Genomic DNA, 15,800 nt, shown 5'->3' on the forward strand with positions numbered 1-15,800 from the left:
AGCACTATTCTAAGAACTGTGCAGGCATTATTTACCTTCACACCGACACCATTAGGAAAGAACTCTCACAGTTCCCATTTTACAGGCTTGTGACTTACCCACATGCATACTTGTACTAAGGTCAGGTAGTTGAGTGTTCCCACATTCTTAAAAATCACATGATTTTGCTTGTCAGTATAGGGTCATATTTGTTTGAAAAACAAAATAATAAGTGGGGTGTGTATGTGTGTGTGTGTGTTTTAAAAGCCTGGAAGGACTGGAATGAAAATATTAACTGGAAGCATTATTATAGGATATTATTTTTACTTTTAAAAAATCCTTTACATACACTGCTGCTTTCCATTTCAGTCAGATAAATTTACTAGGAAATGTTAGAGTTCATTCGCCCCATTTTACATAATATCCCTGCTCACGAAGAGGTTGACGAAGTTCACTCTTTTAGATGGAGGGTTGGGGTGCACTAGAGTTCATGTTCACAAAGGATCTGGAAGGATCGTCTCTCAGTTTCTTTCAGTTTCAGTCTGTATAATTTAGGAACTCTCTGTAATAGTCTTCTTGAGTACCTCAAATCATGTTTAGAATTTTCCATATGTTGAGGATATATTTTAAAATACAAAGGCCCAAGCTGTAGAACGATCCCTGGCATTCTTTAAATTTAAAATTACTCAGTTTTTCTTTTCTGTGCTTCTTTTAAGAGTGAGAGAAAGAAGTGAATGTGGAAGTGTAGGCAGAGTAGTTTTCATTTCTACCTTGGTCTCATGAAAACTGACATTTTTTAAGTCATTGCATTTCACTTAGAAACTGCTTCCAGACCAATTTCTCCAGGGAGATGGGCTCCCAGGGCCTTCTGCCTCTCTCTGAGTCCAGCTTCCCTATCTCCTAGTCCTAAGGACAGCTTTTTCCCTAAGCGCTCCTCCTTGATGGCTGCCAAAGAGCATGGTTTCTTGCTGCTAGAACACCTCCAATGGTGACAGTCAACCAGCAATCGGCAGTGCACTAAAACAAACCTCCAGAATGACAGCAAACGCTGCTATGTGCCTGGCAGTGCCCAGTCCCTCTTTGGGAATGGCCTCATGTGGCACTCACAGCAGCCTATCAAGTAGGTGTGATGATTCCAGGTTTTTAAAGGATGAAGCTAATATTCAGAGAGCTTTGATGACTTGCCCAACATCCCACAGACAGTGTTTAAACACAAATTACGCTCCCAAATGCACGTTCTCCTCTTAGCACTATTTTCTGATTCACAGTGATTTATCTTCCTGAGTTGCTTTGCTTTCCTTCTTTCTTTCTTTTTTCTTTGTTTTTGAAAGTGGAGACAGTAAGGGGTGGGAGGTTTGAGGAATGTTTTAAAAGTAAAGTCTATTTTTGTACTTTTTGATCGTTATTGTATCTTACCTTTTCCACATGGTGGATTAACTAAATAAATTTCAGGAATTAAAAAGACAGGCTTCCTACCCCCTGCGCGCGCGTGCGCACACGCGCACACACACACACACACACACACACACACACACACACACACACACACAGAGTCAATCTTATGGCTTACAGATGCTTCTATGGATTGTACTGACTGAAAGATCATGTGATCTGACTTTGACACTCATTCTGCATGGTCATGGATGAAACACAGAGCCAACATTAGTAGAACAAAATATATGGTATTTATTAAACATATGTGACATAGTTTATAATATCAAAGTAGAGCATGCATGAACAGATTACTCATTCATTGAACAAAAACACCAATCGATACTGAAAACATTAAATGATTAAATGTCCGTGACATAAAAATTCTCTTAATGTGAAAAGAAAAAAACAATCACAAGTTGAATAAATACAGTGATTTCAGCTGGTCCAATGAAGGCATAAGGCACAAATTAAACCAAGGGACTAATGCATGGGAATGAAGCTTGTCTGGCCCACACAAGTCTCTAACTGCAGCTCCCACGGCCCTGCACAGATGCCTGGGACCCGGAGGAAAGAGCATTTGCAGGCCGGGGACCCTCCCCTCCAGGTTCAAGTTTGGCTGGGTGCCCATGCTCCTTGTGGACAGGCCTCTCTGTACCAGAGAAACGCTGCCTCTAATACTTTTATGGGTAAACAAAACCTTCATGCCCTATCAAACGATCCTGGCATGAATAACATGAAACTTCAAATTAATGTCCTTTTCCCTCTCAACCAAAGTCTAGCAAGTAAAATAAATAGTGAGGGAATCCTCCTGATAGGATTTCAGTGTCTACAAAGAAAACAAATGATGACACAGTATAGCAGGGTATGCTGGGTGGGTGTTTCAAATGTGACCTTGTCTCTTACCTGCCCCTCCGCCTTCACTTTCCTTCCTGTCTTAGAAGCAGATCAGAGCCTCAGTGATTTCCATTCTGGCTTACACTGTGTATAGGGGAAACAACAGTCACCCTTCCCAAAGGATTTCAAGCCACAGGGTTCCAGAGCGTTTGTCCATCTGTAAAAAGTGCATGTCTCTGAGTGCCTAAGTTAGAGTTTTCTTCATAGTTAACTCCAGTACTCTTGTGTATGGGGTGTAGTTCCTAGAAGGCATCACAATTTCACGAGTCCTGCCTGTTTGGCTGAGAAATGAGAAAAGTCAGGTCAGGAAAATTAAACAAAACCCCCATATGCTTCACATGGTAAGAAAACTCTAGAAAATGGTGTTTAAGCACTTAAAAAGACTATAATAACGCACCTTAATATTTCATGTAAACATTACGAACGAGCCCTGCAATGGACTTAATGTTCCCCCCAAATTCATAGGTTGAAATCCTCACCCCCAAGGTGATATATTAGGAGATGGGGTCTTTGGGAGGCGATTGGGTCATGAGGGTGGAGCCCTCATTAATGGGATTAGTGCCCTTATAAGAGAGGCCCCAGAAAGATTCATCATCCCTTCTGCTATGTGAGGACACAGCAAGAAGACACCATCCATGAACCAGAAAGCGAGCCCTCACCAGACACTGGATCTGCTGGCGCCTTGGTCTTAGACATCCCAGCCTCCAGAACTGTGAGAAATAAATTTCTGTTGTTTATAAGCTAACTAGTTTATGGCACTTTGTGATGGCAGCCTGAAGAGACTATGACAGATTAAAAATAAAAAGTTATTTTTAGCACTCTGTCAAGGTTGTACCAGGCACCCAGGGTTCAGAAAAATATAAAACACGCATTCACGGGCCTCATCACCTGGTGGGAAAGATATGCACACAAATAATTTTCATGTACTGTGTTAGGAACTGTAACAAAGACATAAAAGCTGCGCTGGGTATTCTTCGTCTGCCATTCAGACCTACTCTCCCCCTTCTCCACCCCACTCTGTGCCCAGGAAGGTCAGCATCAAGGGGCTCCCTTGCCCTTCAAATTCAGTTCCTTTTGGCTTACTGCAGGAGATCAGGGAATGAGAGGACAAATAGGTCAGAATATTTGTCCCCTCCCAGACAGGATGCAGTTTGGTAGCTAGGGGCATCCCTATCCCAGGGCCCATAGCTACAGCTCCCCCGCTTGCTCTCTTCCCCTGGCTTTCTCCCCTGCCTCCTCAGGGAAGGGCGGTAACAGCTTCCAATGTTGCTAGCTCCAGAGCTGGCCACTGTCTTTTGTTTACTTCCCTTAAAGTTGCCCAAACATCCACAACAGTCCCTTCATTTAGCTCTCGAGCCTCCCTTCCCGCCATGACCTGAACAATATACGCATGGACACATGATGGGAAAACTGAGGGCAGAACAATGTAGCACCACCGAGAATGTAGCACTGGAGATTCACACAGTGAAGGTGAATCCTGAGGGATGCCTGGCCTTCATCAAGTGGGCAAAGAGGGGATGAGAACTCCAGGAGGAAGGGACAGTATATGCAAGGCAGAGATGGGAGAGCACACAGTTTACGGATGTGGAAATGCAAACTATGTGCTCCTTTAGAATGACCGGAACAAAGAGTTCACAATGGAGAGTGCCAGAAGATGAGGCCTGGTGGAGAAGGGTCCCATGGGCCTGGCTAAGGAGCTCAGAAGTGAGCAGGGAACTAGACAAGGTTTTTAAGGAGAGCCATGATCTGCTCATATTTTTATTCTAGCAAGATTCCACTGATACCATTGAGCGTTGACTAGGGAAGGATTATTCTGAAGGCAAGTCAGTTAAAAATTCTTGCTCTTTAGGAGGTGAAAGAGAGATCATGAGAACTTGAACTCTAATGGAAGCACTGGAAAGGAAGTGGCAGGGAAAGGTTAGAGAGATATTTGGGAGGTATAATTAACAGGATTGGGTGACTAAGACATCCTATTTCTTTTTCCTCCTGGACACATAACTCAACTACATTTCCCAGCTTCTCTTGCCATTAGGTGGGCCATGTGACCAAACAGGCAAAAATGACTTCTACTACTTCCAGGTTTAACCCATTAAAATGTTCTACATAATCCCCCATGCGTTCTCTCTCAATTCCCTTTTATGTATAGCATACAGCTGGAGAACTCAGGAGGACTCCAAAGCTCAGGCAGCGTCTCTGGATGGAGGAATTCCTGGGTTCCTGAAAGACTGTATGGAATGGAACATATACCAAACTGCCCTAAACCATGACAAGAGAAATTAATCTTTGCCATGCTAAGCCACGGAGATATGCGGGTTCTTTCAAACAGCAGCTGCATTCCTTATCCCAACCAACGCAATAACAAAATGTGTAGATGAAGCCTAAGAGTCAAACCCTTTCCCCTAACTTCCCACATCCAATCATTCACCAGGTGATAGAGGATGTATCAAAAGCATGGCAGGGGGTATATTTTAAACTTTGCATATCTCCCCTCGGGAGATTCTCCATGTTCTCCACCCAATCCCCATATACACCATGAACATTACTGTTACAGAGGCTTCTGACACCTCCGTAGCATCTTTTTGTTTTGTTTTGTTTGCTTTTGTTAGACCAAGTCTCTCTCTATTGCCCAGGCTGGAGTACAGTGGCATGATCTTGACCCATTGCAACCTTCACCTCCCAGGCTCAAGCAATTCTCCTGCCTCAGCCACCCAAGTAGCTGGGATTACAGGTGTATGCCACTACCACCCGGCTAATTATTGTGTTTTTAGTAGAGATGGAGTTCACCATGCTGACCAGGCTGGTCTTGAACTCCTGACCTCAAAGGATCCACCTGACTTGGTCTCCCAAAGTGCTGGGATAATAGGCATGAGCCACAGCACCCAGTCTCTGTAGTATTTTGTTGTGCTTGTTGGTCTACACATTTGTGTCCACTGCTAGGTATAACTTCTTTAAGGGTGAAAACCACATCTCCATCATCTCCATGAATCCAGCAGCTCAGAGGCTAGCCACAGAGCCATTACCCTACAGAGCTATTACTGTGGATTACAAAGGAAACCAAAGGTTGGAGGAGTTTCAAGAAGGAAGTGGCCCCAGTGTCAACTGCCACAGAGAGCAATCCATGGGACCCGGTGATCCAGGAGTCCCCAGTGACCTGACCAGGCAGTTTAGTGGAGTGCCAGGGGCAGAAGCCAGATGGCAATTTGTGCCAACTCCTGTGAAAATTCCACATAACAGAAACAGTCCCTAGTGACAATATCCTGAAAGCCCGTAAAATGCAGAAATATTTATAAAGGTGAACCTTGTAGAGTTCAAAAACAGGCTCTCATATCCCAATCTTTTAAAAAAGAAGTGGGATATTTTATTTAGTTGATCACTAGGAAACAACAGGATTTCAAGAACACAAATAACCTCAACCACAAAACTGAAACCCAACCATCTGCCTTAACACATTTAGGCTATTGTTAACCTTTTATTAATTCATACAGGGGTAGTTCCCCTGGGGGAAACGGCAGAATCAGCAAATAACGCTTTGACAAAAAGCTACTTTGTGTTCTGGTCTTTGCAACAGAAATACGAAAACACATTTTCGTATTTTAAAGCACTTACTATGTGCTGAGCACTTATGACCCGGGGGATATTTTTCATCAAATTGCACCTATTAAGACTTAGTTGATGAGTTTGCAGGAAACCAAGTTTCACTACAGGGCAGGAGAAAGAAAAATCACTTTTCTTTTGGTTTCTTCTTACTCTTCTTTGTAAATGAAGGCTAGATGACCTGCACTTTTCTCAATGGCTTTCATTAACGTATATCAAACTTTTCAAACCAAAATCCTGAGTCTTTAAATACGTACATACATGTGTGTGTGTGAAAACCCCCGACCTCACAGTGAGTACCCTCTCACCATTTCCCTTTCCCTCTCTCTTTATGAGGAGATCCTTGGTCACTAGAAATATATGGAACACAAAGATTAGATGAAGGAGGGGAAGGATTTGAGGAGGAAAAAGGGAGGCAGAGAGATGGTACTGACTAGATTAGGCAGTCTCAGGCAGGCTGGCAGCAGGGGGAATGGGAAAGCATGAGGCAAGGCATGAAGGAAAAGAACAGCAGTTTGAGTGAGTGAGTCAAGGAGCAAAGTAATTCTCTGGCTCAGAAGTGACTGCAATATACTGAGCTTAGGTAACTGGGAGAGCAGTGGCTGTAACAACAGAAATATGAAAATGCGGGCATTTAAACTGGACATTCTATGCCTGTTACTGCACTTAATCCTCTCAACAAGCTTCCAAGGGGACTGCCACCAAAATCTTCCTTTTCAAGATGAGAAGGAAGGTTCTGACCCTCCTTGAAAATCAAGGAGGGTAGGAATTTGCCAAAGTTGCAGATGCAGCAGGAGGCAGACCCAGGACCCAAATCCAGGTCTAACTTCCAAGCCAGTATTCTTACTCATTCCTCAGAGGAGCGACTTTGAAGAAAGCGATGGCGCACTCAGCCACACAATGGCAAGCGTGAAGACCAAGCGGACAGCAGTTGGGAGTGCCCAGAAGGCCATGGGGAACAAGGACTTGTATTCAAGAGAACGGTTCACACTTCCTTTCTCTTGAATACAAATCCTTGTTCCCCAGAGCCACAGAGAGGAGAGGTGAAACTATGAGACTGCATACAATCTTTGCAGGAAGTACTGGACCAAGGAACCAAGATAGAGCCATGTGGACTACCACGGTGAGGATCTTGGAAAAGGAAAATTAGCCATCAAAGAAGCTGGAGAAGCTGGAGATAGGAGGAGAACCAGGAAAGAAAGTACTGCAAGAGTAAGAAGCAGGCTGAGGAATCCTTCCCTTTTTCTTAGGAAGGATTGTCAAATGCTACAGGGAGATAGCTCCAGTCAACAAATATTGAGCACCTAGTATGTGCCAAGCACTGCTCTAAGGAGGTCCCAGGGAGAATGCAATTAGTGAAATAGAGGAGAATCCCTGCCCTCATGGAGCTCACATTCTAGTGAGGAGAGAGAGAAACACACACACACACACACACACACACACACACACACACACACACACAAAGGTAAAACATAAGCAGAAATCACTTCATCCAAGGCCTTTATTAAATAAATGAATCATGATAATATGATTATCTGAGCACCTGCCTATGTTCCTCATTTAGTATGTATCTTTCACTTATTCACCCGACAAATGTTTATTGAGCATCAACTAAATGCATTTTTTTTCATGCAAGACAAAAAAACTAGAGTAGCTCCAAGTCAAACGTTATTAGCAGTAGCACAGCATGTAACACTTGCAGTTGTACAGACGAGTGGGTAGGAGGCGCCATGCTATTCTGTAATGAGGTAAGTGCCCCATGCCTGCAACACGCTCAGGTCTTAGCTGACAGAGACCTTATCAATCACTGGGCCTTCCAGAGTTTTATGCAGTGTCTAGAGGGCGTTTCAAACCACTGAGAGTTTCACTGAAGAGCCCAATGCATACTGAAACACTGTATACTTGATTAGGCTAGCAATCCGTTTCATAAAATCAATAATTACCACCAATAAAAATTAAGTTAGGCTGGGCACGGTGGCTCACGCCTGTAATCCCAGCACTTTGGGAGGCCAAGGCGGATGGATCATGAGGTCAGGAGTTAAAGACCAGCCAGGCCAACATGGTGAAACCCCATCTCCACTAAAAATACAAAAATTAGCCAGGCATGGTAGCAGGTGCCTACAATCCCAGCTACCAGGGAGGCTGAGATTCATTGCTTGAACCCGGGAGGCCGAGGTGGCCATTAGCCAAGATTGTGCCACTGCACACCAGCCTGAGTGACATAGCAAGATGCTGTCTAAAAAAAAAAAAAAAAAAAAAGGAAAAGAAAAAATTAAGTTAATGAAATTATCTTAGCACTTAGCATACTCAAATTTATTTATATTTCATACAGTGTTCTACATAGAAAATCAGAGTTTGGGTTTAGTAATGTTAATAGTAATAGCTATTAGTTATTAAGTGCTTAACTCCAGTCCAATTACCACACTAAAAGGCTTTATTTTTTATTTATATTTATTTATTTATTTTGAGACAGAGTCTTGCTCTGTCGCCCAGGCCCAGGCTGGAGTACAATGGTGTGATCTTGGCTCACTGCAACCTCCACCTCCTGGGTTCAAGGAATTCTCTCTCAGCCTCCTGAGTAGCTGGGATTACAGGTGCATGCTGCCATGCCCATCAAATTTTTTTTGATAGAGATGGGGTTTCACCAAGTTGTTCAGGCTGGTCTCAAACACCTAAGCTCAGGCAATCCATCCGCCTTGGCCTCCCAAAGTGCTAGGATTACAGGTGTGAGCCACCATGCCCGGCCTACTTTTTATTTCCTTTCTTTTCTTTTTTTTTTAGAGAGAGAAGTTCTTGCTATGTTGCTTAGGCTGGTCTCAAACACCTAGCTTCAAGTGATCCTCCCACCTTGGCCTCCCAAAGTGCTGGGAATGCAGGCATGACCCACCATGCCCAACCCCTAAATGCTTTATATACATGTTTTCATTGAATCTTCAAAGCAACCCAATGAGGTTTGATATTATCCTCTTCATTCCCATTTTAAAGATGAAAGAGTTAAGGCTTTAGGGAGATGAAATAACTTGCCCAAGGCTGTGCTCAGCTAGCAACTGGCTGGTCAGGGAACTGGGCAGCCTGAGCCTCCCTGACCGTCCCACACTGATGAATTCATTGTAGGAGATGAGCAGGGAGCAAGAACAAAACACTTCTGCGTAATTGAGGCTCAATTCAATGCTTGTTTTGGTGTAAAATATTCTAGAGAAAAAAAATCTAAAAAATGTTCTGGGCAATAACCTGGACTCTTTTATTAGATATACATTTGAAGTCTAAGTATGAACCAGGAATTTTGTTAGAACATACACACCACTGTTTAGTAACTTTCTATTTATTACATAATCTCAAACTCCACATGTACTGCACCAAGACTGAAGAAAACCTGTTTCTAATTCTGGCTCTGTGGCTTCTAGGGAATCACTTGGTCTCTCTGAGTCTCAATTCTGGTATTCATAAAATATGGGGATTAACTAGATTGGGAGTTCCAATTTGTTTTTGCCCATAGAGATTTTATTCAAACAGAATCTTACTTGGAATCCAACCGACAAAACAGACTAAAAGCTGATTTTCTCAGGTTGTTTTGGGGAGGAAGCAGGGTCCCAGGAGCCATCCCCTCACTAACTGTCCTCATCCCCTGGGCATCCTGAGGCCTATCCAGGAGCCCCAGCTCACAGTAAGGCAGTTCCAGGAAGCGCAGGTGGAAGGCCACGGCCCTGAGTTACCTAAAGGTCCCGGGCTCCTCCCCACCCAGACTTGCCTGGCGCCTGTCACATAGTAGGCACTTAATAAATATTTGTGAGGAAACGAATGAAATATTATTCTGCCTTTTCGGAAACACGAATATGTAGTTTTCATTTCCTCTGCTGATTGACCCAGGTAGTTAAACTGCTAAGATGGATCCTGGGGGAAACCAAATGTTACATTTATGGAAAAGCTGCTTTTAGATACTGAAGTGGCTTCCAAGTTCACCATGGCCATAAGTTAAGGGTCTGTCAGCACTTCCATTATGAAAACCGCTTTGTGGTTTCATAACTTAGCCATAAAAGTTTGCTTCAGGCTATACTTGGGCATACAAATTGAAAAGCTTGTTTTAAGCCAAAATGTGGGAAATAGAAAACAAATAATTTATTGGTTTCAGACATAGTTTTGTACATATCTTAGCCAAACAAGATTTATTATTTGGGCAATTAGAGTGGACTAGGCCACTTGGCTTTGAAAAATAAAAAAAGGGGGAAAATGGCCAAACTATTTATATTTCAAAAAGGTCTCTGAACACAATTGATCATTCTTTTTGGTTATATTTTCATCATGTACTTTGTACCACATGATGATGAGATCCGGAGTCTATTTATACATATATTTCATATTTTCTGTTAATTATATCAGAAGGATAAAAATGCCTTTTTACTAAAAGGCAAGTAACGTAAATGAGGACACTGTCAAAGAAAGAGCCTAACGCTGCTTTTGGAAAATTCTTTGAGAATGGCAAGTGATTCATTTTAATTAACAAAAATGACAATACCCGTAAAAAATAAAAATAAAAAAAATCAAATCACTGACTTTACAAGTCGAGAAACTCAGGCCCCAGTGAAGAACCTGTCTGAAGGCATCCTGCTGCTGGCCGGTAGGACAAGAACCAGGTATCCCACACCCCGGCTTAGCGATCGGCTCTTCACTGCTTCCCACCAGCTGTAACCACTCAAGTTTCCAGGATTCAACATCTTGCTAGACTACTCTGTCCAGCAAAGCACACACAAGTGCCCCTGTTCACACAAGAATCCACACTCCTGCACACAGGACACGAGGCATCTTTTGGCTTTGATTACCTAAATCACAAGTCACATGTCATTAGCATCTTTGCTGTAAACTTGTTTTAAGCCCTCTTTAGGCTGGGCACAGTTGTGAGCACCTGGAAATGGTGAGTTAGTTATCAAAGGCAGGTTACTGGATTACAGGCTGTAATGTCACCAGGAAGAGACACAGGCACGGGAGCAGCCTAACAATGAACAGGTCAGTTTTTTAGCTCAGGAATGTAACTGAGCAAACCAGGTTAGAGTTATCACATATTTGCTGATGACTCAAGCAGATCAGGTGTTTATGAACCGAATCCAATGCTTGACAGTGCCCTGTTACCGTACTGAGGAACAGATCAGTTTTGTTCAAGGTTTAGATCCTCCCTCTTGCATATCACTAAAGCACCTTGGATGCCCCTTTCACACTGTTCTATATGTCTGCCCACATACCTGTCTCTCCCTCCAGACTGTACTCTGGGGTGGGAACCAAATCTTATTGCTCTCTCTATCATAACTGTCAGGCACAGTGAAGGTACTAACAGCATTTATTGAATGAAGGAAGGAAGGACGAAACACATGCATGCACTCACTGACAGGGCCCATCTCTCTCTGAATGGCTTCGCCAGGTCTCTCCTTTGCTGCCCCCTCCACCCTGCACAATGCCCCCGTTCCTACAGAAACTAGTCAACCCCCTCAACAGCCACCACTTGGCTTTGCAGAAATATTTTTGATAGGAAGAATGCAATTCTATTAAGAACAGCCCAGTAAAGTATTTTCTCCAGCCAAAGAGGAATTTGAATAAAAAATCCCCAGAAAATTCCTAATTACCTGGGTAGAAGATCACAGCCCACTCCAATCTCTCGGGTTTCCACTTCGGTCTTGGCCTGGGTTTCTATTAAATAGTCCAGCCTACTTTGTAGTTCATTATTCTGGAGACAAGAAAAAAAAAGTACTTTCAGTAAGTCAAATATGTTCCCCCACAAATATGCACGATACAATTTATATGTATTATCTGATTTCGCCCCATGATATGGTCAACTATCACAATGTATTTATAGAGCATCACTTACACAATAGGTGTTGAAGAAATAGATTGATCGAATCCATATAAATGGCTTTCTATGCATGTACAGACATATGCATCCAATTTTACATAAATGAAAACAAAACATTGTGATCTATGTTATAACCTGCTTTTTTCAGCCACCAATTTGTTATAGCTATTTTTCCATTTTCATTTGTTTTCTTTTTGTGTCAACAAACTATTTTAATTCATTAATAGTATTTCATTGTATGGATACATTATTTATTTAACTAGTCCCTTATTGATGGGCATTTAGATATTTATCATGTTTTTGCCATCATAAATAAGGTGCAGCCCAACTTTTAACACCTCCTTATTAAACTATAAAATGAGTAAGTCTGTTAATTTAATTTAGTGGGAAATACCTCTATAACTTAATTAGTATTTTGTAGGTGTGGAAAATTCAGAATCTCACACATATAAAGTAGAACAGGCTCCTTGGGATTAAAATTAGCATTCTGAATAGTTTTTTTCCTTTCGGGCCAGAGCCATACATTACATGGGTTAAAGATTAGATCCTCAGCAACTGGAAATTTGCCTCATGAGGGAAATGAAGGAAAAGGAAGCAAGAGATACTGAAATGAAAATAGATAAAGAAGTTGAAGATACTGAAATAAAAACAGATGAAGTGCTGGTGCCTGAAATCTGAAGTGCAAAAACACCAAAAAAAAAAAAAAAATTCAGAAAGTAGTTACAGCAGTTATCTCTGTGTATTAAGATTTTGAAATACTTTTTAAAAAAGTCCTTCTACATATTTTCTAGTAATGCTAGAGTAAATGTTCATGAAACAATGCTCATATCTATCTTCCTAGTTGTATTCTCAAAGCGTGGCATGCAGCCGATGCAAGATAAATATTTGCTGAATAAATAAATTTATAAATGGTTTTACAATGAACATTTTATTTGCATAACTAGAAATGAAAGCATTTGTTCTTCTTCAAGTTGGAGCTGAAGCTGAGGCAGTATTCCAAGACATTAGATAACACGAGAAAGTTTCAAAGTTCTATAGAAACAGAAGCTCATTTATTTTGAAAGAAAGAATGTGGGTTACACATTCAGTAGCTCCTGCTTTGAAAGGTTGATACCAAGGAGCAAAGTATCAGTTCTTGTGAAAACCAATGTTCTGTACAATGTAAAGGACTATGAATCCCTTCCAATAAATAAGAAATGGTGTAAAAGAAGAGAATGCTTTCCAGATTCCTCAGCAGATGACACGCTATGACAAATTGATCTGAATTTATCTCTGAATCTATCACCTGATCCCCAGTATGAAAGAATGGTGCTGGCTTTTTGCCAGAGAGTCATCAGCATACACACACACACACACACGCACGCACGCACACACACACACACACGCACGGGGGTGGGGGGAGAGAGAGAGAGCATGTACACGTGAAACAGAGTGCTTCTCCATCAACATTTGAACTCTCAAATTTATAAAGAAAGAGGAAGGCAGAAGAGGCTTGCCTTTGCTAGATGCTCCAGTAATCCCATCGCTTTATCCCCTCTTAGTGTAAAGACTTTAATCATGAGGATTTCACAGCATGCTGGGTCTAACACCTATAGGTAAGGGACCTAAAAGACAAGGTTAGCAAATATGTCCCAACTGATACACAGTGAATAGTGGACAAGAGGCCCCAAATCCTTTGTTCTATTTCACAGGGACTCTGTGAGTGTACAACAAATACCCAAAGAAACGTAGAAATAAAAAATGTATATGATTGAGAATATAATGTAATCTGTAGAAAAATTACTATGTATCTACTATATATATCAGGCAATGACATTAGGCGGGGGGAGAGTTAGAAGTCAAAGAAATATGGCATTATTTGCAACCCTTGAGGAGCTCAGTCTTGTGGGGATACAGATAACTGAGAAGCAAATAACAGAAGGATGTGCTAAGTAACATTATGTAGGACCCACAGAATATTAAGAGGGAACTCAGAGGGGACATCTGACTCAAAATAGGGAGAAGGGGTGGGTTTCTGGAGTTAGGCAAGGGAAAGAGAGTAACAAAAAGCAAAGGGGATGAGTATCCCAGAACTGTGGACACACACAGGGTTGAGAAAAGGCACATTACTGCATTACACAGGTGTGCAGAAGTTAGTTACGAAAGGCTACATATGCCACTACAGTAAGTTCAAACCAATCTTATAATAGCAAGGTCAGCACCAGAATTTATTTTAATCACCTGGCTCCCAAGTGAAAGTTGGATTGGAGGGAAATAAGACTAAAGGCAGTAGGAAGGCCACTGCAATTATTCAGCTCAATGAGTGGGGGCTGCACTTGCAGTAGAGTGTGCGCTCAACATACTGATCCTCCTGCAAGTCAGAGCTATACATTCTGGATAACAGATTAAAAGCAACTAATGGGAAGTGAATAAAGACAGGGGTCTCTAGGGAAGTGAATAAAGACAGGCAAGTTTTGGAGATGAGGTGAAACTTGAAGCACAAGGCAAGCAGTTCTCTGTATTCTCTATGTTTTGTTTATTATTTTTCTTTTTCTATCGGCTTTGCCCTGAGAGTAGCACAGCCATGGTGGTGGCAGTACAGATATAGTAAAACCTTAACAGAAAAACCATCTTTCTGGTAGAAGAAACCAGAAGGAGGAGGAGGCCAGGGCTACTAACATTAGGGAAGAAGGCAAAATAGGAGAGTCAGAGTAGTGGGGAAACACTAAATTCTTGTATATAGACTCAGCTCAAGTCTCTGGTAGACCATTGAACCATGCACGTCTGGAGAAAACTGAAAGAAGCTTGCAGCTAATGTTTAAAGAACTGAACTGAGATCTGCCATCACCTATCACAGGCAAGCAGGATGTAGTTGGGTCTAGCTAAATTCATTGCCTTTTGAAACAAAACCCAACAAAGCACTCACAATGTCCAGCTTACAATCCAAAATTATGTGACATATAAAGAGTCAAGAACATATTACCCATTCCTAAGGGAAAAGAGAATCAACAGACACCAATTCTGATATAACTCAGATGTTGGAATTTTCAGACAAAGACTTTAATGCAGCCATCATAACAACAATCAGTGAGACAAAGAAAAATATGCTTACGATTAATGAAGTAGTAAAAAAAATCAATAGAAAATATAAAAAAGAACTAAATGGACATTTTAGAACAGGAAAGTACAATACCTGAATTTTTTTTAAAAGGCAGTAAATGGACTTAAGACTGAAGATGATAAAGGAAAATGTCACTAAACTTGAATATTCATTACTGGAAATTATCCAATTGACGTAGAGAAATAAAAGACTGAAAACAATAAATGGAGCACTGCAGAACTGTGAAACAGCTTGAAAAACCTAACAAGGATTTTTGAATCAAAGAAAGAGAGGGGAAGAAAACTAAGCCAGAAAAATTATTTTAAAACATAGTAGCTGAAAACTCCCCAAATTTGGTGAAAGACATAACTTTACAACTTCAAGAAGTTCAACAATCTCCAAACAGGATAAATTCAAAGAGAAACACATCACAGTCAAACTTCTGAAAACCACAAATGAAGAAAAATCTTGAAAGCAACTTGTTACATACAGGGGCATAATCATTTGCATTACACAGATATCTCATTTAAAACCATGGAAAGCAAAAACAATGAGTACTGAGATAAATAAACTGTCAACTAAGAGCTCTATACCTTTCAATAACGAAGGTGAAATAAAGATCTTATTTTCAAATAAGAAAAACTAAGAGACTGTTTTACCACCTGGCCTGCACTGCACAAAATTCTAAATAAAAGTTCTTCAGGCTGAAGAGAGATGACATCAGAGAAAAACTCAGACCATCAGAAATAGAGTATATGTGAAAGAATCTAGGTTCTCTTAATTGCTTTAAAATCCATACGATTGTTAAAGCAAAAATGATAACAATGTATCATGGTTTTATAATGTATATAGATACAATACATATGACAATTATAACCACAGGCACAGGGGTAAATGAATCTATATTATTGCGAGATTTCTACATTTTACAAGAAATGGTAAAATATTATCTCTAGGTGGACAGTGAACAGCTAATGATGT

The 15,800-nt window shown here is 41.2% G+C and overlaps 1 protein-coding gene across 2 annotated transcripts in view; it reads right to left on the minus strand.

Annotated features, from left to right (window-relative positions):
- Nucleotides 1-1,641: 1,641 nt before the first annotated feature.
- The window catches only part of MYZAP (myocardial zonula adherens protein), a 93,613-nt gene continuing 79,454 nt past the window's right edge, over nt 1,642-15,800 (minus strand). For both annotated transcript variants that reach the window (XM_032297329.1, XM_032297330.1), the window contains 2 exons: nt 11,514-11,614; nt 1,642-2,588 (listed from right to left, as the gene is read on the minus strand). In XM_032297329.1, the coding sequence (XP_032153220.1) occupies nt 2,492-2,588; nt 11,514-11,614 (198 nt within the window). In that variant the 3' untranslated portion in view covers nt 1,642-2,491. The remainder of the gene's footprint in view (nt 2,589-11,513; nt 11,615-15,800) is intronic.

This window comes from Sapajus apella, unplaced genomic scaffold (assembly GCF_009761245.1).
Source record: "Sapajus apella isolate SASKATOON/1434 unplaced genomic scaffold, GSC_monkey_1.0 scaffold37, whole genome shotgun sequence".
Classification (NCBI taxonomy): domain Eukaryota; kingdom Metazoa; phylum Chordata; class Mammalia; order Primates; family Cebidae; genus Sapajus; species Sapajus apella.